Source organism: Durotheca rogersii (genome assembly GCF_024521655.1).
Source record: "Durotheca rogersii strain YMJ 92031201 chromosome Unknown GGS23scaffold_1, whole genome shotgun sequence".
Lineage (NCBI taxonomy): Eukaryota > Fungi > Ascomycota > Sordariomycetes > Xylariales > Xylariaceae > Durotheca > Durotheca rogersii.
Window position 1 is genome coordinate 2,915,519 of NW_026251232.1, and position 19,390 is coordinate 2,934,908.

The following is a 19,390-nucleotide window of genomic DNA, read 5'->3' on the forward strand; positions in this document are numbered from 1 at the left end:
ATGCCCCGAAACGGCAGGGGCCAGAAGGGGGGGTGGAGGCCCAGGAGAGCGAGGCAGGAGCGAGGGAGAGATAAGCACAGCCAGCAAGCAAAAAGCACTAATTGTAAGCGGCAACGCAGCAGGCAGCCCTGGCAGGTGCATCCGTAGGTAGGTATGGCGACACCTGCCGTCCATCCACCATCTGCTTATCATCCCGTCTGCTCCTCTGCTCATTCGCTCGCTCGCTCGCAACTCGCCCTCTAACGCACGCATTGCACGCTCTTACGCATACGCGCTCTCTCTCTCTTCTATCTCTACGTCTATCTCTGCCTCTCTCTATCTTTTTCTCTTCTCCTCTCCCTCCGTCTCTCTTCTCTTCTTCTCCTCTACTCCTCTCCCTTTCTCTTCCTCTCTCTCCCGCATCTACCCACTCGTACAGACCCCCCTCGCCTCAACAACAGCTCGTGTGCCATTCGCTGCTCGTCCTCTTCGGGATGGGTTCTCTGGCACCGTAGCCGGCCAATTCACCCTTTTTTTTATTTTTTAAAAAATAATTTTTTTATCCTTTACCCCTTAACCTTTATGTCACTGACTGCCACGTATCACCACCTCCGAAATTCGTTATCGACCCCCTGCAAAGGTATTATTCATTGATATCCGCTGTCGCAGGCTGCCTCAAGTCTGCCCCGGTCGCGTTCCCTTTATGAAGCACGCAAGGCATGCCGATATCCTGAGAAGCGCGCCGGATCGACTCTACAGATAGACCAGACCCTCAACATGACGTTAGCAAACCGAGCCTACAATGCTCGCATCATCTCGAGCGTCGCCGCGACCATCATATCGCTGGCCTGCGGGACAAATGTAAGAAAACCAGCCGGATTGCCTCGTGCGAGAGTGACGTGGTCGTCGAGGGCAGAGTGTCTAACGGCGGTTGTGCGATAGTATGTCTACTCGGCGTGGGCGCCCCAATTCTCTGACAAGTTGCTCCTGTCCACCACCGAGAGCAATGTGATCGGGCTGGCCGGCAACCTGGGCATGTATGCGCTGGGCGTGCCCGTCGGCATGTTCGTCGACAGCAAGGGGCCGCGACCCGCCGTCATCATCGGGTCCATATTACTCGGTCTAGGCTACTATCCGTTACACCAGGCGTACGATGCCGGCCATGGATCCGTCCCTTGGATGTGTTTCGCCCTGTTTCTGACCGGCCTCGGTGGCTGCATGGCCTTCGCTGCGGCCGTGAAGACGTCGGCTCTGAATTGGCCGCACCACCGTGGCACCGCCACCGCTCTCCCCCTCGCCGCTTTCGGACTCAGCGCCTTCTTCTTCGCCCTCATCGGCTCCGTCTTCTTCCCCGGCAGTCCGAGCAAGTTCCTGATGCTGCTGGCCTACGGCACCTTCAGTCTCACCTTCGTCGGGTTTTTCTTTCTGCGCGTCATCCCCACCCCCGCGCATTCGCCGTATCACGCCGTCCCCGATGCCGACCCGGGTACGACGGACTCTCGCCAGCTAGGCCGGACCGCGTCGCAAGAGTCGAAACTCCGCGCTGGCCGTGGGCACCCCTCTGAACCTGGTATGTCTGATACTGCCGATGATATCAACGCCACCGAAGTGACCGAAGACGCATTAGACCGAGGGGATGAGGCGAGCGGGACTCTAGATCCCTCAAGCCCCAGAGGACCCAGCCGAGTGGTCGACGTCGAAGCAGCAAGGTCGAGCAACCAGGATGGAACCGATGAGACATCTTCCCTCCTGTCCCAGTCTACCCTATCCTCATCCTTGCCGGGTGAAGTGTTAGTGCCGAGCAGTATTGATTTGGATCGTTCTCACCGTGTAGATATTCGCGGCGTCAACCTGATGAAGAGCATCGAGTTCTGGCAGCTGTTTATCATAATGGGCATACTTTCCGGGATTGGCCTGATGACTATCAAGTGAGTAACCCACCCCCCCTTTTACGATCCGGGCACACCCGTGCCTTCTTCACGGTCCGTATATATATATATCTAACCCCCCGGGTTAGTAACATCGGCAACGACGTTACGGCGCTCTGGAAGCACTACGACGACTCGATTGACGACAAGACCCTGGTGCTCCGCCAGCAGTTGCATGTTTCGATCCTATCCGTCTGCAGCTTCGCCGGACGGCTACTCAGCGGCGTAGGCTCCGACTTCTTGGTCAAGGTGCTGCACGCGAGCCGGGTGTGGTGCTTGGTCATCGCGTCGGGCATCTTCTCGATCGCGCAGATCTGCGCGCTCAATACTGTGAACCCTCACCTGCTGTCGCTCGTGTCGGGCTTTAGCGGCCTCGGTTACGGCTTCCTGTTCGGGGTGTTCCCGTCGATCGTGGCCGAGTCGTTCGGCATCCACGGCCTCAGCCAGAACTGGGGGTTTATGACTCTGTCGCCCGTCGTGTCGAGCAACATCTTCAACCTCTTCTACGGCTCCGTATACGACGCGCACTCGGTCGTCGACGCTGACGGCGTCAGCTCCTGTACCGAGGGCCTCGACTGCTACTGGGCTGCGTACGTTGTTACCCTCGCCGCATGCGGCCTCGGCCTCGTCGTTACCCTGTGGGTCATATGGCACCAGCGGCAGGCGAGACTTATCGAGTTGGCCGGCAAGCAGCGCGCCCGGGAGTAGCGGTATAAATGGTAACACTAACTGGTTTAAGTGGGGGAGAGAACGGGAAAGGAAATCCCAAAAATTGGTTCCTTGTGCTTGGCCTCTCCCCCGTCTCGTCTTCTCTATCGGTAGCTGTCTGTACGAAGAAACGCGGCGGCGGGCGCAGGGTCCCGCGGCTAGTAGAATCTCGGGGGGTTGGTTTAGAGGAGGGAATAGAAAGGGGGGAACATTCGGGAAAGGGGGAAAGTTTTACAATACTAGGTACGCAAAAGTGGCAACACGCTGGAGATAAGATAGAGAGATACCTACGGTAACTGGCCCGGATAGTATTCGCCTCTGTCCTTTTTTTTTCCTCGAGAGAAGTTATCTCTTTTCCTTCTGTCCTTCGGGTTGCGGTATACACGCGTACATGGGTGTAGGGGAGATAGACGGTGTAACTGAGCGTGCATTTCATTAATTTAATGGTGAGCGACTATGGTATCCATCTCTATTTTGTCTCTCTGAGCGAGTTAGTTAGAGGAGGGGTGAGCAAGAGATAGGAGTAAGGGGAGGGAGGGAAAGGGAAGCAGTCGAGAGAAGGAATGTGTTATTCGCTCTTTTCATACACGCCGGAAGGCATATACCTGATATATAGAGCCGCATTCCGAAAGGGAGAAAAAAAAAACATTTATAGATGGCTTTCCCCTCCGGCTCATATCTCGTTTGCTTTTTCTTTTCCTCTTTCTTTTGTTGCTTCTGTTCATAGCCGCATCGGTCGATGACCACGTTACTCCCGCTCCCGCCTCGGCCAGGCCTAGTGTATCGGTCAGTTCGCGCTTGTGAGACGACGACAACGTACGTACCTTCTCACTTGCGCGTAAGTACGGCACGCCTACCTACCTACCTACCTACCTATTGAGTATATATATAGGGGGCACTATACACGTCGTTGTATATCACCGCGTATCCGCACACATTATACCTGTATACCTACCCAAGGTATATATATATATATTGTCTACACCCGCACTTCCACTACGACCCTCGCACGCGTCGCGTGCATGCGCATGCGCGCGCGCATATCCGTCCGCTCACGCCCGCCCGCCCTCCTGCGCGTTGGGTAGGGACGACGTTTTTTTTTTTTCTTTCCGTGTCGTCGCGGCGCCGCGCGCAGGCCAGCGTCGCAGCAGCGGTGGGGGGGGTTTCGAGCCCGCGGGGCCCAAGCCGCGTCAGCTGCGTGCGTACGTCGAGGCCCCCCCCAAAATTCCCCCACCCCGCTCTCAGACCTCACCCGGCGGGAGGTGTGTTGGCTGGGGCCAGCGTCGCGGTTTTGGCGGGGACAGGGTGTCGGATAGGGGCTGGGCTGGGCTGGGCAGATGGATAGATAGATGGGCGCACGGGGAGGAGACGGCGAGGCTGGTGGCTGCCCCCCGGAAGCTTTTCGCAGAGATGAGGTCGGGCGTAACAACGCGATGGCGTCGTCGTGGTCTCGTCTTCTACTTCGGACGAGGGGACGTTGGCCGTGGAAATTTCTTTTTTCTCTCTTCCTGTCGCGGGACTACCCTAGCTACTACCTAGCTGATCTACGCGGCCTGGCTGGCAGGGCAATCCGGGATCCCCTCCTCCTCTTTACAGAAATGGTTGATATTCGTCGCTTCTCGAAACCCAAGAGTTGATCCAGCCCACGCGCGAGAGGTACCTAGGCAGAGGGGGACTGACTGGGTCTTCGGCGGGCCGTGGGCACCGACGTGGACCTCTTCTGTCTTCCTCCAGGAAAACGTAATTCGTGTCCGTCTGCCCCCTTATACCTCCCGATAGACTGTCCGGAACCCGATACCAGCTGCGCCCCTTCTAGCCACCCTCCTTCTTTTCCCGTCTTCGCTCCCTGTAGAATTATAATTAGGTATGTAAGCGTTTCCCTCCTATCGGGGCGTGGTTTATGAGCCGGCCCTGAAACCGCGTCTATATCCCCCCGAGTCCTATCGATCCTGTATAATGGAACCGACTTATTCTATCGTTGCTCCGGTACAAGGTGGCCGAAGAGAAGCCCGCGTCTTGGGTTGAAATCCCACTAGTTCGTTCCAAGCAAAGAGCTAGAGAGAGCGCCGCAGAGATTTCGTGTAAAAGTCGCCTCCACGACGCCAACCCATTCCATACTGCACAACTTTTACGGCCGGTATCCGGCGAGCCGACATGGCGTGAGATGGCCAGAATGGCGAAATTAGCGCACCCACCGCTGCGCAACTACTCAAACCGCCGTTGAACCCGAACTCCAAACCATGGTAAAAGGCAAACGCCAAGCTGCGGAACTGGGCGCGGGAATTTCGCGAAAAGGAAGTGATCCGGCTCGGCCGAGGTCGTCGAGGAGAGTCCCAGGAAAAAGAAGACGGCTGACCTTGACGGGGGCCGGTTGAGCGGATTCTGACGAGTATATACAAAGGATGGCAAAGTCGAATAAAACGCCTCCTTGCAAATGTGTTCTCATATCCAACGATCTCAGATATGATATACAAAAAATAGAGTTCCTGGATAGACATATATCTATACACTGCACGCGGTGCTCGAGCCAACATACGAGTGCTGGTCGATCAAGGGGTTTTGCCCTGCTTGCGGTCGTCGGCCGACTCACCGTCGAATATAGAGCTTAACCCGGCAAGTATCCAGGAGTCCGACGTCGAGTGTACTACCACAAGCCACGCTGCGACTAGGTTTACTAGATAATGTAGCATATACGCGTACGACACGCCGTAAATAGCTGCGTAGATGGCTATGCCGAAGAACAAGACGTTCGTCAGGAAACGAAATCGGCTTGCCACTTGCGGGACCATCTTACCAGTAGTCAGGGTTTCGACTAGAAGAATGAACGGCAGGATCGACAGCACGTTATGGTGAGACGAGAACGGCGTGAACCAGCGGACGGCCAAGTTTCGAACCCAGACGACCAAGGTAGGCAGGTTGATCGGCAGAACCCAGACCATCAGGAGAAGAATCGAGTGAACGTAGTTGCTGAAGCTGACACTTGCGGGCGACTGAGTTTCGCGCGCGGACCGATGAGCGCGGACGGCGGTGCTTAACTGCACGAGACAGGCGACTACATATGCGAACTGATAGGGAATGAACGTCGAGACCAGTAAGAGTAGGACCCCGGCGGTCGCAAATCGTCCCCGGGGTGACGAGGGCGTAAAGGCTGGTGATGACGCGCGCTTCTTCTCATGCGGCGTTGCCGGCCAAAGGAATACCCAGCCGTAGATGATACTGAGCGTCCAAGTAAGGAGCAGAGTTACATAGTGGAGAGCCATGCACACGCCGACGCAGATGATGCCGATCATGGGGATCAGGAACCAGAAGAATGGATCTGATGTTCCCACCAACAAGTCGTTCTGGACGGAATCGACGGCTGTGGTACCATTTTGCCAAAACCAGGGGCTGTTGGGCCTCGTCGAGCCTGACTGGCCCATCGAAAGCGACAGGAGAGTCATAGACAGGAGAAGCATTGGCAACGAACGCCTTAGGCAGAAGTCTAGACTCTCCGAAAAGGAAATGAAGACGCCTGTCTTGTCGTAGGTCTGGAATTGCTTTCGCAACACGAGCGCAACTACTAGTAAGGGGAATGATGCGAATACGGTACGATAGCGCATGTACAGCTTCCCGAGGCTGCCCATACAATCGACCGTTATGCGGATTGACAGGTTCGAGCCGCAAGTAGGATCTGTCCAGAACTGAAGACTGAGACCGTCATCGAGCTGCTTAGCCCTCGCGGGTGAAGGTATGTACGGCGAGACGCCGTGCAGGCTGATCTCCACATCCTTGGCGTTGACAAAATACTTGGACTCGTACGGCTGAGAGAGATACTGCCGGATCAAGGGGGCGAACAGCTGATCCCGTTCGTTACAAGCCCGGCCTTCGATCTTGAGATTGTATGCTAACAGGCTGCTCTGGACAGAGGGGAGTTTTACTTCGGCGACCATCGCCCGGCCGGCAGGAAGGCGTAGCGACAGGCCGAAACTGAGCAGACGTCTGAGGCTGATATGTCGAGTCAAATGGGTATCCGCCGTGTCACTAAATTCCGCTACTAGCCATCCGGTCGTTGGCGAGCCAGTCTTGTCGATGATCGCGACGTAGTCGTATTCCGAGATGTCTTCGATTTCGTACTCGAGGTATGAAAATGGTGGAATCTGCGACTCGTCCGCTTTGAAAAATGGGGCTTCCGTCACTCGAGACGATGCTGGTAAAGACAACACATCGGTCGCGACGTTCTTGCAGGCAAGCTTGATCGACTCCCCACCACCGCCAGACAGGTCGACGTCCATCGAAAACGGTATGTTGACTTGCCCTGAGTGGGGGAGATAGGAGCCACACAAAAGGACCTCAAGTTTCCCATCCTCGCCGGGCCGGTCCAGTTTGCTGTCCGACAACAGAGTAAGCTTTTTTCCCGCGGCGGATTCGTCAGCCGGCCGGGTAAGAAGGTAGGCTCTTCGCTGCTTGGTTGAACCTAAGCTGCGAAGGACGAGGCGCTCACTCGAGGAGATCACGGTGGTAGAGTTCTCCTCTAGCGTGAGCAGCGTGGATGAAGTGATTTCCGGCAACGTTTTCTCGACAAAGCTCTCCAACCCGGTAAGGAACCGTCTCTTGAATGCCTTCATTCTATCCACTCGTGATTTGGTCTGCGATCTTCCACGATTGTCCACAACATCGTATAGCGCGCGGACAATAACCTTTCGGAACTGATCGCACCACGTAATTGCCTGGTGGTCCATGCTGGTCCAAACGCTAGGAATTGTAGACGTGAAAACGGTAAACCCGTGGGTTTCGGGGACGATAGACTCTAGACCTGCATAGTCTGACGGGACAACAGTGTCTAGACCGCCACCGGCGATAGACACTAGAGTCACTTGGCCAAGGGCGTTTTCGGCTGACGATTTCTTCGAATACGACTGCCTCCAGTAGTTGTTGATGTCATTGTAGATTCGGACAATCTGCGGATCGAATGTGACGGGCGGTCGAGCGTGCGGAGCGGACATGGTGAGAATCGTGTTGACGGAGTCGGGCTGGTAGTTCGGCATAATGAACATCGTCCGAGCCACAATCCCTCCCATGGAATGGCCTAGTATGATGACCGAAGATGGGTCTGGAAGGCTGGGGTCCCGTTCCGAAATCTTCGGGTCCAAATACAGAGAAAGGATATACCTGATGGCTTCGTTCACATATTCGGCCTGGTCAAGCATGGTTTGGCCATGGAAGGCAGTAAAGTCCTCATTGAAGTCGACGGTGAAGAAATCTAAATTCCTGGCCCCCGCATTCAAAGAGGCCGCATCGTGCTGCAGGACATCGTGAAAATACCTAGCCGATTCTGAGGCAATGGATCTGACCTGCTTATAACTGCCGGCATTTCCCGGTATGAATAGCACCGGTATGCCCTTAATCTACCTATCGCATCAGCATAGGCTAGAAGGCGACCGGGACCCCCGCAGCTTGCTTACCTTGGGCACGTTATCAAACCCTTGCTCTCGATATAGATACAACGAATACTTGGATGCGAGCCGGGTGTGTTCGGTATCGAAGTCGTCGAACTTGGCGTAGGAAGGGCTCATCCAAGACATGCGACATCCCTTGGGGTCGCAATGCAAGGCAGCCGCAGAATATACGACGGCGAGTAGCAGGCCGATGCCCACCAGACTGGTGAGAAGCGTCAGGAGCGATATAACCCAGGGATTTCGGGATTGCGGCTGGTGAGCGTTCGGCTTTGACGAAAGGGTTCGTTCGCCGCCTACGCCTGCATACTCGGCGGATAATGCGATGGACGGAGGATGGGAGCCTGCGGCTTCTTTCTCGGCGGACCCATCTCGGCTGTGGCCAAGCCTCCAGTTGACGTTACTGCTCGGTCTCCGGCTCGTCGCAGACAAAGATCTTGTGCCCGAATTCTGGGGTCGATCTGGCTGGCGGTTGTCGTGGGGGGGTCGAACGGGAGCAGCCGAGTCGTTCAGCCTCGTCTGTCCTTGAGGGCGCGAAGCCTTGAGGGGAGCATCGACGCAGTCTTCGGACGACTCTGACGAGCGCCTCTGCATGGGGAAAAAGAGGCTCTCGCAAGAGACCTCTTGTTTCCGAGGGGTTGGCGGTGGGGACGTCTAGCTAGGTTACAGCCGTCTTGTCCTCGGCACGCTGTTTACAGTCGGGCGAATGCTCGTCATACGCGGGCCACAGTTCTTTGACGGCGGGATTGAGCTCGCGATTCGGGCGAGAAGCAGGAAGGATACGTTCGCTCGAGACGTGGGCAGGGCGAGGCTGTGGCCCGACAAAGCTACCGGCTGCGCTGCTGAGCGTGGTCGGGACGGTCGATCCAGGGAGTTTAAAGAGAGACACAATCGGAATGTACCCGTTCGAACGTAGCTCATCTGATGGCCAAATACGTATTACTATTCCCTCTGACCTGCAAGATATTAGGATGAAACGAGTGTTGGACGCCCAAGCCACCAGCTGGACAGCGACTCCGTTGCGGAAGGGGTATAAACGGAGCGCGTATCTGTGGGTTGTCGCTGTTGTTGTTTTGTGGATTTGGACGGCGGAAGGGAGGAAAAGATAGGATGGGAGGGGGGGGTGGTCGTGAATTAACAAGGCGTGGGTTGTCTCGAGGAAGAGAATTGAGATACGATTTGGCAATGCAACGCCTTCCCTGATGGAGCAACGCCGTAGTGCAGGTACTGCCAGGGATAAGATCCAAGGGTGGGCCAGGTGAGTACCTAAGAGGGAGGTACCGTAGCGGCTACGGACTAATAGGAGGTACCTAGCTTGGGGCGCTAACCCCATCAAGCACCACGCATATACGTATAGAGGTACGTATACCCGCCCGCGCAACCTTTGGTAGTATTTGTAGCTACCACCTGTACCTCCCATGCTTTTGATAGGTACCTGGTATAGGTAGGTACGGAGGGCTCCCTGGAGATTGCCTCCGACTCTGCTGAAGGTTCTACTCATATGTACCATCCTAAGTTACCTAGGTACCTTAGGAGGTACGTAGCAAACAATTACGACGCCTTTTCAGGGAGTGTGGCGGATGGTGGGGCTCCATATGGTGCCATACGGTCGAGGTATATCGGGATCAGGAATACTCTAGAGGTATCTTGTACGTGTATTGTATCTAGGTACCTAAGGAGGTAGGTACCTAGATACCTGTGCCCGGTGGGGTCGCTTCATCCCCCTGGCAGCCCTTATCTGGCTTGAATTTCTAGTGGGTCGACCTAGGCGTGGCCAACTTTCCAGCCCTCGTCGTTACCGCCGTGGATGACGTTAACCTGGCTCCCATGCAACTCCATTACCAAGCTTCTGCAAGATGCAGCTTACAGACGTAGCCAAGTTGTGCGCATGTACCGCGACATACACAATTCAATTTACCCACCTATGCCCGTTATGTAACCTGCCTGGCACCCGACATAGACGGCATGTAGAATATCTGCGTCCACCCAACTTGCATGGCAACCTACTCGTACATTGGTGAAGGGGTCAAGAGCTGGTGCTACCCCGAGGCGATACCAGCCAGCGGCCACGGGATCGTCGAACGAAGGCCTACGGGCCGGTCGATGCTAATGCCCCCTCGACCTTCGAGGCACCTACCTACCTAAAGTAATGTACGACGTGGATAGATATTGATTATGTGCGCAAGTAGATTACATCTATTCCCACTAGATATTCCTAGGAAGGGTTTCTGTGGTCAGCAGTGTTATTATCGTCATCGTGGCCGAGAGGAGATTACGACGTGTTATCGTGAACACCATATCCAACCTTGATTAGCACACCACCTTAAATCCACATACATACGTACATACATACATACGAAGGTGCATAACCCCGTCACATGGGAAGCGTATGGGATGTGCCTATCGTATGGCCGTGTACTCAACTTCTCTCCTCTCAGGGATCGGCAAAATTGTACCCCGGGCCATCCAGCTGCTCCGTGCTGTGTCTGTGTGTCTGTATGTCTGTGTGTGTCTGACTGACTGGCGATAAGACTCAATTCGAAATGGGGTGAACGAACCACGACCGCCACTTCTCTGTTTACACCAGCGTACGTATAAGCTTGGCCGTATACGCATAAATAGGTACGCATGGGCGTTATCGGGAATCCCCTTCGTGGAGGCGTTGCCATAGTGGCCCGAATTGCGTAAATTGTGGCAGCGCTTGTTGTCGTGATCGTATCTGCGTGCGGTTGCAACCGCCAAGCTCGTGTTGATAGAAGCTAGACACTGCCGTATTCTCGAGTGGCGGCTCATGCCTACCTAGCTCTGTAGCCATGCATGCGCATCAGTGCGAAACAAAGACACCCAACGCGACTCCACCTGGCTTCTTTGTGTTGGGCACGCCGGCGCAACGAGATTATGAGTAGATGCCGCGGGAGCTTCGGTATACCACGTAGGATATACATGTAGCATGCTACCATGGCGACACATTCGTTGGCAGCACACGACCATACGATAAAGAGAGGCCATGAAAATAGGTAGTAGGCTCACCCAATATTTGAACCTTCCTCTGCCACCCTCGCCGCCCACCATACCAGACCAATGGAAGTACTACGTAGTAGACACAGCAGACAATACCGAGCTGGTTCCGGAATAGGTTACGAGCGTACGTACGTTGTCGTTCGCGTGGAGAGATGCCCGAAAAGCCCGACATAGGTAAGGGGGTTTCGGAGCATTGTCTATCAGGCTTCGCTTCGCTCCCGCGCGAGAGCTCGGAGAGGCAAGTCGGTATTATAACTGAGCGTGCTCAACGGGAGAAAGCAAGGCAAGGGTGCCTAGTGAGCGTTCCGAGCATTCCGCCATCGACACCATCGTTGAAGATCCCCCCCCCTCTCCCCCCAATCAGACAATGCAGGTGACTAGCCTGCCAAGCATTGCTTTTACTATCAGACCCCTGGATGGGTTTTGAGCATGACGATTTGCCCGAAGTGACGGGTCAAATTGCCCAGCACCTCCAGTTCCGACATCACGACCTTTTCCTCTTTTTGTCGAGACCAATGTAGCTGGTGGCGGCTGGCACCACAGCCAGTGTGATGAAGCGCAAGGGGGGACCTGAACCCGCGCCTAAAAGGACGGCGGTAAAACTTTTCTTCCAAATCGTGCGGTGGCTTGCGACGGACGCCTAAACGGAAGTAGGATATGACTTAAATGCATGGCATCAATATATCTACGGATGACAGATATTGTGTCTTAGGTATGTAACAGGTTGGATGATTGGGTTGGTCTGTCGTCCAAGGGCAGACGCAGTACGTATGAAGAGATAGGTCATGTCGCCTTTAGTAATTGTATACAAGCAACTAGGTGGGAGGTACAGTACATGCCTCCTGGCCTTACTAATCGTATACCTCCGCGCTTGCGTTCGCAGCTGGGCCCACTTAGACAGTCCGAGATACTGCATATGTTCACATGCAGGCCCATGCCCGCCTCCGGCATTTCACTTACTACGAGGCAGGTCCCTTTAGGGTCTCCTAGGGTATAGAGGTACCCACCTATAGGTATATCTGGATGTAGCGTGTACCTAGGTACGTAGCAGTCGTGGTTCAATGCAGGCGCATAACTTAAAGTACATGAGGTGCCTCTCCTGTTCTAGGTACCTAGGTATCTAGGTACTTGCACACAAGACGAAAATAGCATAATTATGTAGGTACATACCTATGTATGCACTACATTTAGGTGCTTAGGTAAGTATTGAGGCGGACATTACCAAATTTTGCTTTGTCCCGCCACGTGGACGGGAGATACGGGACTGGCTCTAGGTGCATACACGGTACACAAAAGTTCAATGCGGATATCCACAATTTATGCACTTGGCAGCTTATGACCATTATATAATCAGTAGCTGCGTGGTTTGCGGAGGTCATCCGCACACGCGCTTTTCCCACCTCCATTTAAAAGACCGCGACGCGATCAAGTTGTCCAGAGACCGCGTTTCTCTCCAACGCCCGACCCCGAGGCTGTCCTCCCAAGATCCCTCGTCGGCACGAACGAGGATCCGAAGACGACGAGTAGGAATTAAGTCTGTGATGATAAGCGTCGTAGTTAAATGAGACGGTCGGAACGTTTTCCACATCTAGCTAAGACATGAGTTTTCCTCTGAGGAGCTCCCCTTAAAGCTTTCCCCATGCGAACCAGTTACGACACCGTTTGATCTAGACAAAAAAAGAAAAGAAAAAACCAGCGCCGTTCCCTTCTCCATCGTAAACCTGCCTTACGAGTTCGCCCTATCCGCACCGATGGCAACTATTAAAGCTATTGAGGCCCGGACTGTAAGTGACCGCTCTTACCTAGGCTTTATTATAGGCGTTATTATAAGGGTGCTGATTCTCTCCCCCCCTAAAGGTCCACCAAATCCAATCCGGTCAAGTCATTGTCGACTTGTGTTCCGTCGTAAAGGAACTAGTGGAAAATGGCCTGGATGCTGGGGCGACAAGCATTGGTTTGTATATCTCTCGCTTGCTGTATCGCCGTCTGGTCGTCCTATTGCTGACGGGATCTACGTCTATTAAGAGGTTCGTTTCAAGAACCAAGGCTTAGATTTGATCGAAGTCCAGGACAACGGATCAGGCATCTCCCAGCAGAATTACGAGACGCTGGCGCTCAAGCACTACACGTCCAAGCTTTCTACCTACGCAGACCTCGCCGCCCTCCAGACCTTCGGGTTCCGAGGAGAAGCTCTCTCATCCTTATGTGCCCTGTCCAAGTTTACCGTGACGACGTGCCTAGCCTCGGACGCGCCAAAGGGGACCAGGTTAGAGTTCGAGACGTCGGGGAAACTTCGCAGCACGAGCATCGTGGCCGCCCAGAGAGGCACGACGGTGGCCATCGAGAGTCTTTTTTACAACCTCCCTGTCCGTCGTCGCGAACTGGAGCGGAATATCAAGCGGGAGTGGAACAAGGTCATCGGCGTACTCAACCAGTACGCCTGCATCCAGACTGGGCTCAAGTTTTCCGTATCTCAACAACCCAACAAAGGCAAACGAATCGTGCTATTTTCCACGAAAGGAAACCAGACAACCCGTGATAACATTGTCAATGTGTTTGGAGCAAAAACCCTGACCGTCCTCATTCCGCTAGACTTGAAGCTCGAGCTGGAGCCCACCAGTGCACCCGGCCAGAGACGGAGCAATCGAGATAGCGGCGAGGCCCACGAAGTCCACATTAAAGGCCATGTATCTCGCCCCGCGCACGGAGAAGGACGCCAAACCCCGGATCGGCAGATGTTTTTTGTGAATGGCCGACCCTGTGGTTTGCCGCAATTCGCTAAGGTATTCAACGAAGTCTACAAATCCTACAATGCCACTCAGTCGCCATTTATTTTCGCCGATATTCAGCTTGACACACATCTTTACGATGTCAATGTGAGTCCGGACAAGCGCACAATTCTCTTGCACGATCAAACCAGGATGCTCGATAACCTTAGAGAGTCACTCGTCGCCCTGTTTGAATCCCAAGACTATGCGGTACCAACATCGCAATTGTCAAGCATCAAGCAAACCACATTCAAGAAATCCCCACTCAGTAGCCGTGGCACCCCCTCATCAGAAAATGATCCGAAGCGTTCCATATCGAGTGAGACAGGATGTCAAGGAGATACCATTCCTATGGACCCGCACGATGACGCGGAGCACAATAAGGAGGACGAGACTAGAGAGCCCGAGGGTGCTTCCGCGCGGAAGGACTTGGTCTCAACAAACTCACTGGCTCCCATCCCGTCCTATCATGGTCAGGACGTAAATTCGATCAGCCGGGAGGCAAAAAAGAAGCCAGAGCTGCCCGCTGGCGACTCTGTAGGAGACGAATCGGAAGACAGCGATCGACTAGTTCCGAAGGCGATGGTACGAAGAGACCAAGGGGACTGCACGGAAGATAGTGACCATAACTCAGAGAATGATGGTCAAGACTCACCATCTCCACTAGAAACCTCGTTGGAGGTATCGATGGAGATGCTTAGCCAAGGGGTCGATGTTAACGCGCGCTTGACAGAACCGGCTAAACCCAATCTTGAGATACGAGACAGGGACCCTCTGCCAGAGTCTGGAGAAGATATCGAGCCGCCTATACCGGCTATCTCTACTTCGTCTTGTACATCAGAGATCAGGACTAGAACCAGCTCTGCGGCCTTGAAGCGTTCTGCGCCGGAAACCGCTACGATCACAGTAGGTAATCGCACAATTACCAGTATCATCGGCTCCCCTTCCAAAAGACAGCGGGTAGACGGCCACAAGGCACGCGAACCGCCCTCAAGGCAACGTAGAATCGGCAACGAAGTGCCGGCCCCCTCATTCAACGGACGTCTGACACAAATGTTCGCGGCAAATTCACAACCAAAGCAAGCCAAGCTAGCAGATATCCAAATTGCTACACAATCAGAAGACGACTCGAGTGATTCCGACTCTAGTGAACATCTATTTGTGGAGGATGACGAAAAGGAAGAGGAGGAGCAAGAGGAGCAGCAGCCTTCTCGAAGTGACGCGGATATGGAAAGCATTGCGGGGCAAGAGGACGATTCCGTTCACGATTCCGTCCACGATTCCCCGGTGCCCAACGACACAGGTGAGCAGACAGTAAACGACGAATTGCCGTACTCAATTGAAACATGTGACGACAATCAGCCCGCCGAGGAGCAAACAAACTACAACGCGCAAGACGACGCGCAAGATGATACCCAAAATGACGAAACGGAGCACACCGTTAGTATTCCCGAGCACGCAGATACCGCCTCGGAAGAAACCCAAAAACGTACACGAAGCTTCGTCAAAGGAGGCACTAAGAACAAAGACGCCACTTTTTCACTGCTTCAAACGCTCCGTATAGACGAAACCACTCTCCGAAATATGGTAGACATACACAAGGAATACATGGGGAATGTATCCTCGAAGATAGATTCCAAGCTTGTGACAGACAGACTCGACGCAGATGACGCCGAGGAAAAGTTGTCCCTGACGATATCGAAATCTGACTTTGGGAGGATGAAGATTATTGGGCAGTTCAACCTAGGGTTCATTTTGGCAGTTCGGGAAGCTGGGGGAGCTCCCGAGGACGCCGAGGGAAATCAGGACAGAGACGACGAACTCTTCATCATCGACCAACACGCGACGGACGAGAAATACAACTTCGAGCGGCTACAAGCCAAGACAGTAGTGCAATCCCAGAGACTCGTGCAGCCTAAAGCCCTGGAGCTTACGGCCCTCGAGGAAGAGGTGGTTAAGGAAAACCTCGAAGCCTTGGAGGCCAACGGGTTCATCGTTAGCGTTGACGAAAGCGGCGACTACCCGGTCGGATCCCGCTGCCAGTTGCTTAGCTTGCCACTGAGCCGGGAGACGACCTTCTCGCTGGCGGACCTCGAAGAGCTCGTCTCGCTCCTGACGGACAACCCGGCCTCCTCGGGGAGCGTCATCCCGCGGCCCTCCAAGGTGCGCAAGATGTTCGCGATGCGGGCTTGCCGCAGCAGTGTCATGATCGGCAAACCGCTCTCGAACAAGCAGATGGAGAAGCTGGTCAGGCACATGGGCGAGCTCGACAAGCCGTGGAACTGCCCCCACGGCCGCCCCACGATGCGACACCTGTGCGGCCTCGGCGCCTGGAGCGAGCTGGGCTGGAGGGAGGGCGACGGCCTCGACGGGGTGCGGGGACCACCCACAGACTGGGGCGCGTACGTGAGGAGCAATGATGAGTTCGAGTGAGGGGGAGGGGCTTTGTTGGGTTATCTGGTTTCTTGCTGCTTGCGTAGACTGCTTGGGTTGCTACAGCACACATGGCGACGGCGCTTGTCAGGGTATACAGATGGATGAGCACGCAAGCTTAAACATATCGTTGACGTTTCGAAAAGAATGTTGGAGCGATATCTACTCGCTATTTCTACGCAATTCTCGGCATCTGATCATGGGTAAATAGCCATCACGATAAATACATACATGGTATCGTCAATACATCGGAAGCCCGCTTGCAAGCCATCATTCTTCGAAGTTTTGCGGTATCCATTGTGCACACTTCTCTCTCGGGCCCGGGCAACAGCTATTCCATTGCTCGAGTTTCCAACTGGCCTCGATCCGTTTCCCCCGTCTCCCGTCCTAGTATTACACTCGTGAATGCATCATCGCACATCGGCCTCGTCAGCGCGTACTCCTTTCCCAGCCTCCCTCCCTGCCTACCCCCTATTCCTCCACACCCTCCGAGCAGGTATCTCTTCACATAGGTATCTCAAACCCCCCCCCTCGGCAATGCGGTCTAGCTCGGCTTTTCTCTGCCAGCCCCCCGTGCTAAAGGTTGAAACATAGATAAAAAAACAAAACAAAACAAAACTAAACGCCTCACTCGTTCACCACGCCGTACCTCGCGCCCCGCTCCGCCGCGCCGCCGGCGGCCAGCCCCTCCTCAGCCACCTTGCCGCTGACGCGGCGGCGCCAGGCGCCCGCGCCCAGGTCGCCGTAGTCGGTGCCGGAGACCTTGCGCTCGGCGCCGCCGCCGACCATGATGGGCGGGGTCGCGGGCTTCAGCTCGCCGTAGGGCTTGGCGTAGAAGTCAGCGTCGGGCTGGATGGACGAGTTGCGGACCTGGCGGGGGGCGGCGCCCGCGCTGCGGCGCCAGAAGGCCGGCGCCTTCTTCGCCTCTACTGCCGCGACCGAGTGCCGCGACGCCGCCTGCGGCCTCGACGGCGGCGCGCCGAGCGCCAGCGGCTCCGGCTCCGGCAGCGGGTGCAGGCGCAGCGGGTTGGGCCGCAGCTGCCCCGTCACGTTGATGGGGCTGCTCTGGATGTTGTCGTCGTCGTCGTCGTCGTCGGTGGCGGCGCCGTCGAGGTCCGAGTCGTCCGGGCGCATGATGCGGTCGCCGGCGGCGGCGGCGGCGGCGGGGTGGTTGTCGTAGCGGTAGTGGCCAGCGGCGCCGCGCCCGCGCCGGCCCAGGTCCGAGTCGCTGTCCGAGTCGGTGTCGGCGAAGTTGTAGCGCTGGCTCAGCGCCTCGTACTGGGACTGGCGGGCGTCGGCGGCGGCGCGGCGGCGCTCGAGCGCGGCCAGCGCGCGCTGCCGCTCCTGCGTCCGGTTGACGAGCGACTCCGTCGCCTCCCAGGCCTCGGTGAACTTGGCGAGCCGCGTCGGCGACGCGTTGGTGGGCTGGCGCGGCGACGGCGCGGGCAGGGCGGCGGTGGCGGCGGAGGGGGACGAGGATGAGGGCGAGGACGGCGGCGGCGACGCGTCCTCGCGCTGCGAGACCTCGGCGAAGCTCGCGCGCTGCGCCAGCTGCGGCACCGACATGCGCTGCGCGGCGCGCCCGAGGGACGCCGCCGAGGCGCTGTTGCGCGGGGAGTTGCCCGGCGTCACCTGGTACTGTCGGCTTGGTAGGTCGCTGCGCGAGTCGCGCTTCGTTGAAGAGGCGACTGAGTCGCGGGAGCCGGCGGCGCGCGTGCCCGCGAACGGGATGCTGGGCGGGCGCGAGACGTCCTCGTAGGGGGCGCCGGAGCTGCGGTAGCCCTCGAGCGGGGTGGAGAGGCGCTTGCCGGCGGCGGTGGCGACGGAGCCGTCCGAGAGCGCGGTGTAGCTCGTCGCGACGGAGGACTTGTTGCGCTTGTGCTGCCTGACGCGCGAGGTGAGGTGGTTCTCGAGCGGGTTCATGTCGGGCGGCATGCGGGCGATGCGGCGGAAGACGAGGGCCAGCCAGACGGAGATGCCGAGCGAGACGACGTGCAGGCCGCCGGCGCAGGCGAGCAGGTAGCGCTCCGACTGCACGAGGTAATCCCGCAGCACCTCGGAGGCTGCCATGATGGTGGTCCAGCTGGTGCCGTGGTTGACGGTGGAGATCACGCCGAAGGCGTAGAGCGGCAGCACGGCCAGGTCCGTGAACGCGGCGAACAGCTGGTAGGCGGCCGACGACGTCGGGGCCCGCTTGTGGGCGGGCCGGGCGAGGTGCCACACGGCGTAGCCGCAACTGGTAGCCACGACGCCGGGCTGCACGCGACCGGACGGTTAGCTTGGGGTATCCGGCGTGCGCGGGGCGGCGCGAAGACATACCACGATTCTCAGCACCCAGCTCGTAAGCGGATCGACGTTACTGAGCAGGATCATGAGCACCAGTAGGCCTCCACCGCCGACCATCTCGAGGAGGCGGAGTACTAGCTGGACATGTCGTGCGAACTTGACCCACCACTTCGTAGTGCTGCTCATCGGACGGAACTTCGACATTCGGCCACTCGGGAGGTCGTGAGCACTGTGGTGGCGGGCGAGTTAGCGACGACGTTTCAGGGGTTGGGCATAGGTAGGCCGTCTCTCGCTTTCCCATCCTCGCGGCACGCAACTTACTCAGGGTGGCGGTTGAAGGATATAAGCGGTCCGTCTTTCTTCTTCGGCCTCTGCGGCGGCGGGCCCCAGCTTGCTCTGGTGACGGCTTTGGGATCGAACGGCTTTTCGGGGGAGAGCGAATCGCGTCTGTCGGAATCGTACATAAAAGGTTGCTGGATACCCATATCTGCGAACGCGTCGCACCAGCCAGGCCGAGGGGATGCTCACACTATATGGATGGAATAACGTGGGCGAGAGAGGGAGCGAGTGAGCGGGTGTGGGTGGGCGACAGACAGGATGATTGGAATGCGCGGTCTTAAGACTGAGAGAGCAGCGTCCACTGTGGGGAGGAGGAGGGGCGGGAAGAGTGGGATCTGCGCACGGGGACTGCAGAATGCATGCCCATCGCATCGCGTGTTGTGTCTGTGTGTACTCATATGTATGTGTACGATAAGCTGTGGCGAGCGTCGCCAGCTGGGGGGTTTGAGGGAGAGGAAACACAGGGTTTCCATAGCAACGACTGACAGCTTACCGT

At 56.3% G+C, this 19,390-nt stretch overlaps 4 protein-coding genes across 4 annotated transcripts; 2 read left to right on the forward strand and 2 right to left on the reverse strand.

Annotated features, from left to right (window-relative positions):
- Positions 1 to 633: 633 nt before the first annotated feature.
- Positions 634 to 2,985, forward strand: GGS23DRAFT_39443 (MFS general substrate transporter). Its single transcript, XM_051513537.1, has 2 exons — positions 634 to 1,907; positions 1,997 to 2,985. Exons 1-2 carry the CDS (start codon positions 1,015 to 1,017, stop codon positions 2,613 to 2,615), a joined length of 1,512 nt encoding a protein of 503 aa, XP_051377325.1. The 5' UTR covers positions 634 to 1,014; the 3' UTR covers positions 2,616 to 2,985.
- A 1,723-nt stretch (positions 2,986 to 4,708) lies between these two features.
- On the reverse strand, positions 4,709 to 8,802 carry GGS23DRAFT_39495 (PGAP1-domain-containing protein). Its single transcript, XM_051513543.1, has 2 exons — positions 8,057 to 8,802; positions 4,709 to 7,999 (listed from the first exon to the last, which is right to left on the reverse strand). The coding sequence occupies exons 1-2, from the start codon at positions 8,639 to 8,641 to the stop codon at positions 5,165 to 5,167; spliced, it is 3,420 nt and encodes a 1,139-aa protein (XP_051377326.1). The 5' UTR covers positions 8,642 to 8,802; the 3' UTR covers positions 4,709 to 5,164.
- Positions 8,803 to 12,819: 4,017 nt separating this feature from the next.
- Positions 12,820 to 16,880, forward strand: GGS23DRAFT_609305 (DNA mismatch repair protein MutL; the record flags this gene model as incomplete). Its single annotated transcript, XM_051520262.1, has 3 exons — positions 12,820 to 12,852; positions 12,926 to 13,022; positions 13,094 to 16,880. The coding sequence occupies 3 exons, from the start codon at positions 12,820 to 12,822 to the stop codon at positions 16,267 to 16,269; spliced, it is 3,306 nt and encodes a 1,101-aa protein (XP_051377327.1). The 3' UTR covers positions 16,270 to 16,880.
- Positions 16,881 to 19,292, reverse strand: GGS23DRAFT_609309 (uncharacterized protein). Its single transcript, XM_051520263.1, has 3 exons — positions 18,877 to 19,292; positions 18,589 to 18,784; positions 16,881 to 18,525 (listed from the first exon to the last, which is right to left on the reverse strand). Exons 1-3 carry the CDS (start codon positions 19,038 to 19,040, stop codon positions 16,897 to 16,899), a joined length of 1,989 nt encoding a protein of 662 aa, XP_051377328.1. The 5' UTR covers positions 19,041 to 19,292; the 3' UTR covers positions 16,881 to 16,896.
- Between the last annotated feature and the right edge of the window lie 98 nt (positions 19,293 to 19,390).

Bases quoted from the DNA above. Each gene is read 5' to 3' on its own strand.
- GGS23DRAFT_609309 (XM_051520263.1), bottom strand. From the start codon at position 19,040: ATGGGTATCCAGCAACCTTTTATGTACGATTCCGACAGACGCGATTCG. The intron at 18,785-18,876 runs GTAAGTTGCGTG...CCGCCACCACAG, and splicing joins TCCTTCAACCGCCACCCTGA to TGCTCACGACCTCCCGAGTG. The intron at 18,526-18,588 runs GTATGTCTTCGC...GGTCGCGTGCAG, and splicing joins GCTGGGTGCTGAGAATCGTG to CCCGGCGTCGTGGCTACCAG.
- GGS23DRAFT_39495 (XM_051513543.1), bottom strand. From the start codon at position 8,641: ATGCAGAGGCGCTCGTCAGAGTCGTCCGAAGACTGCGTCGATGCTCCC. The intron at 8,000-8,056 runs GTAAGCAAGCTG...TGCGATAGGTAG, and splicing joins GGTTTGATAACGTGCCCAAG to ATTAAGGGCATACCGGTGCT.
- GGS23DRAFT_39443 (XM_051513537.1), top strand. From the start codon at position 1,015: ATGTATGCGCTGGGCGTGCCCGTCGGCATGTTCGTCGACAGCAAGGGG. The intron at 1,908-1,996 runs GTGAGTAACCCA...CCCCCGGGTTAG, and splicing joins ATTGGCCTGATGACTATCAA to TAACATCGGCAACGACGTTA.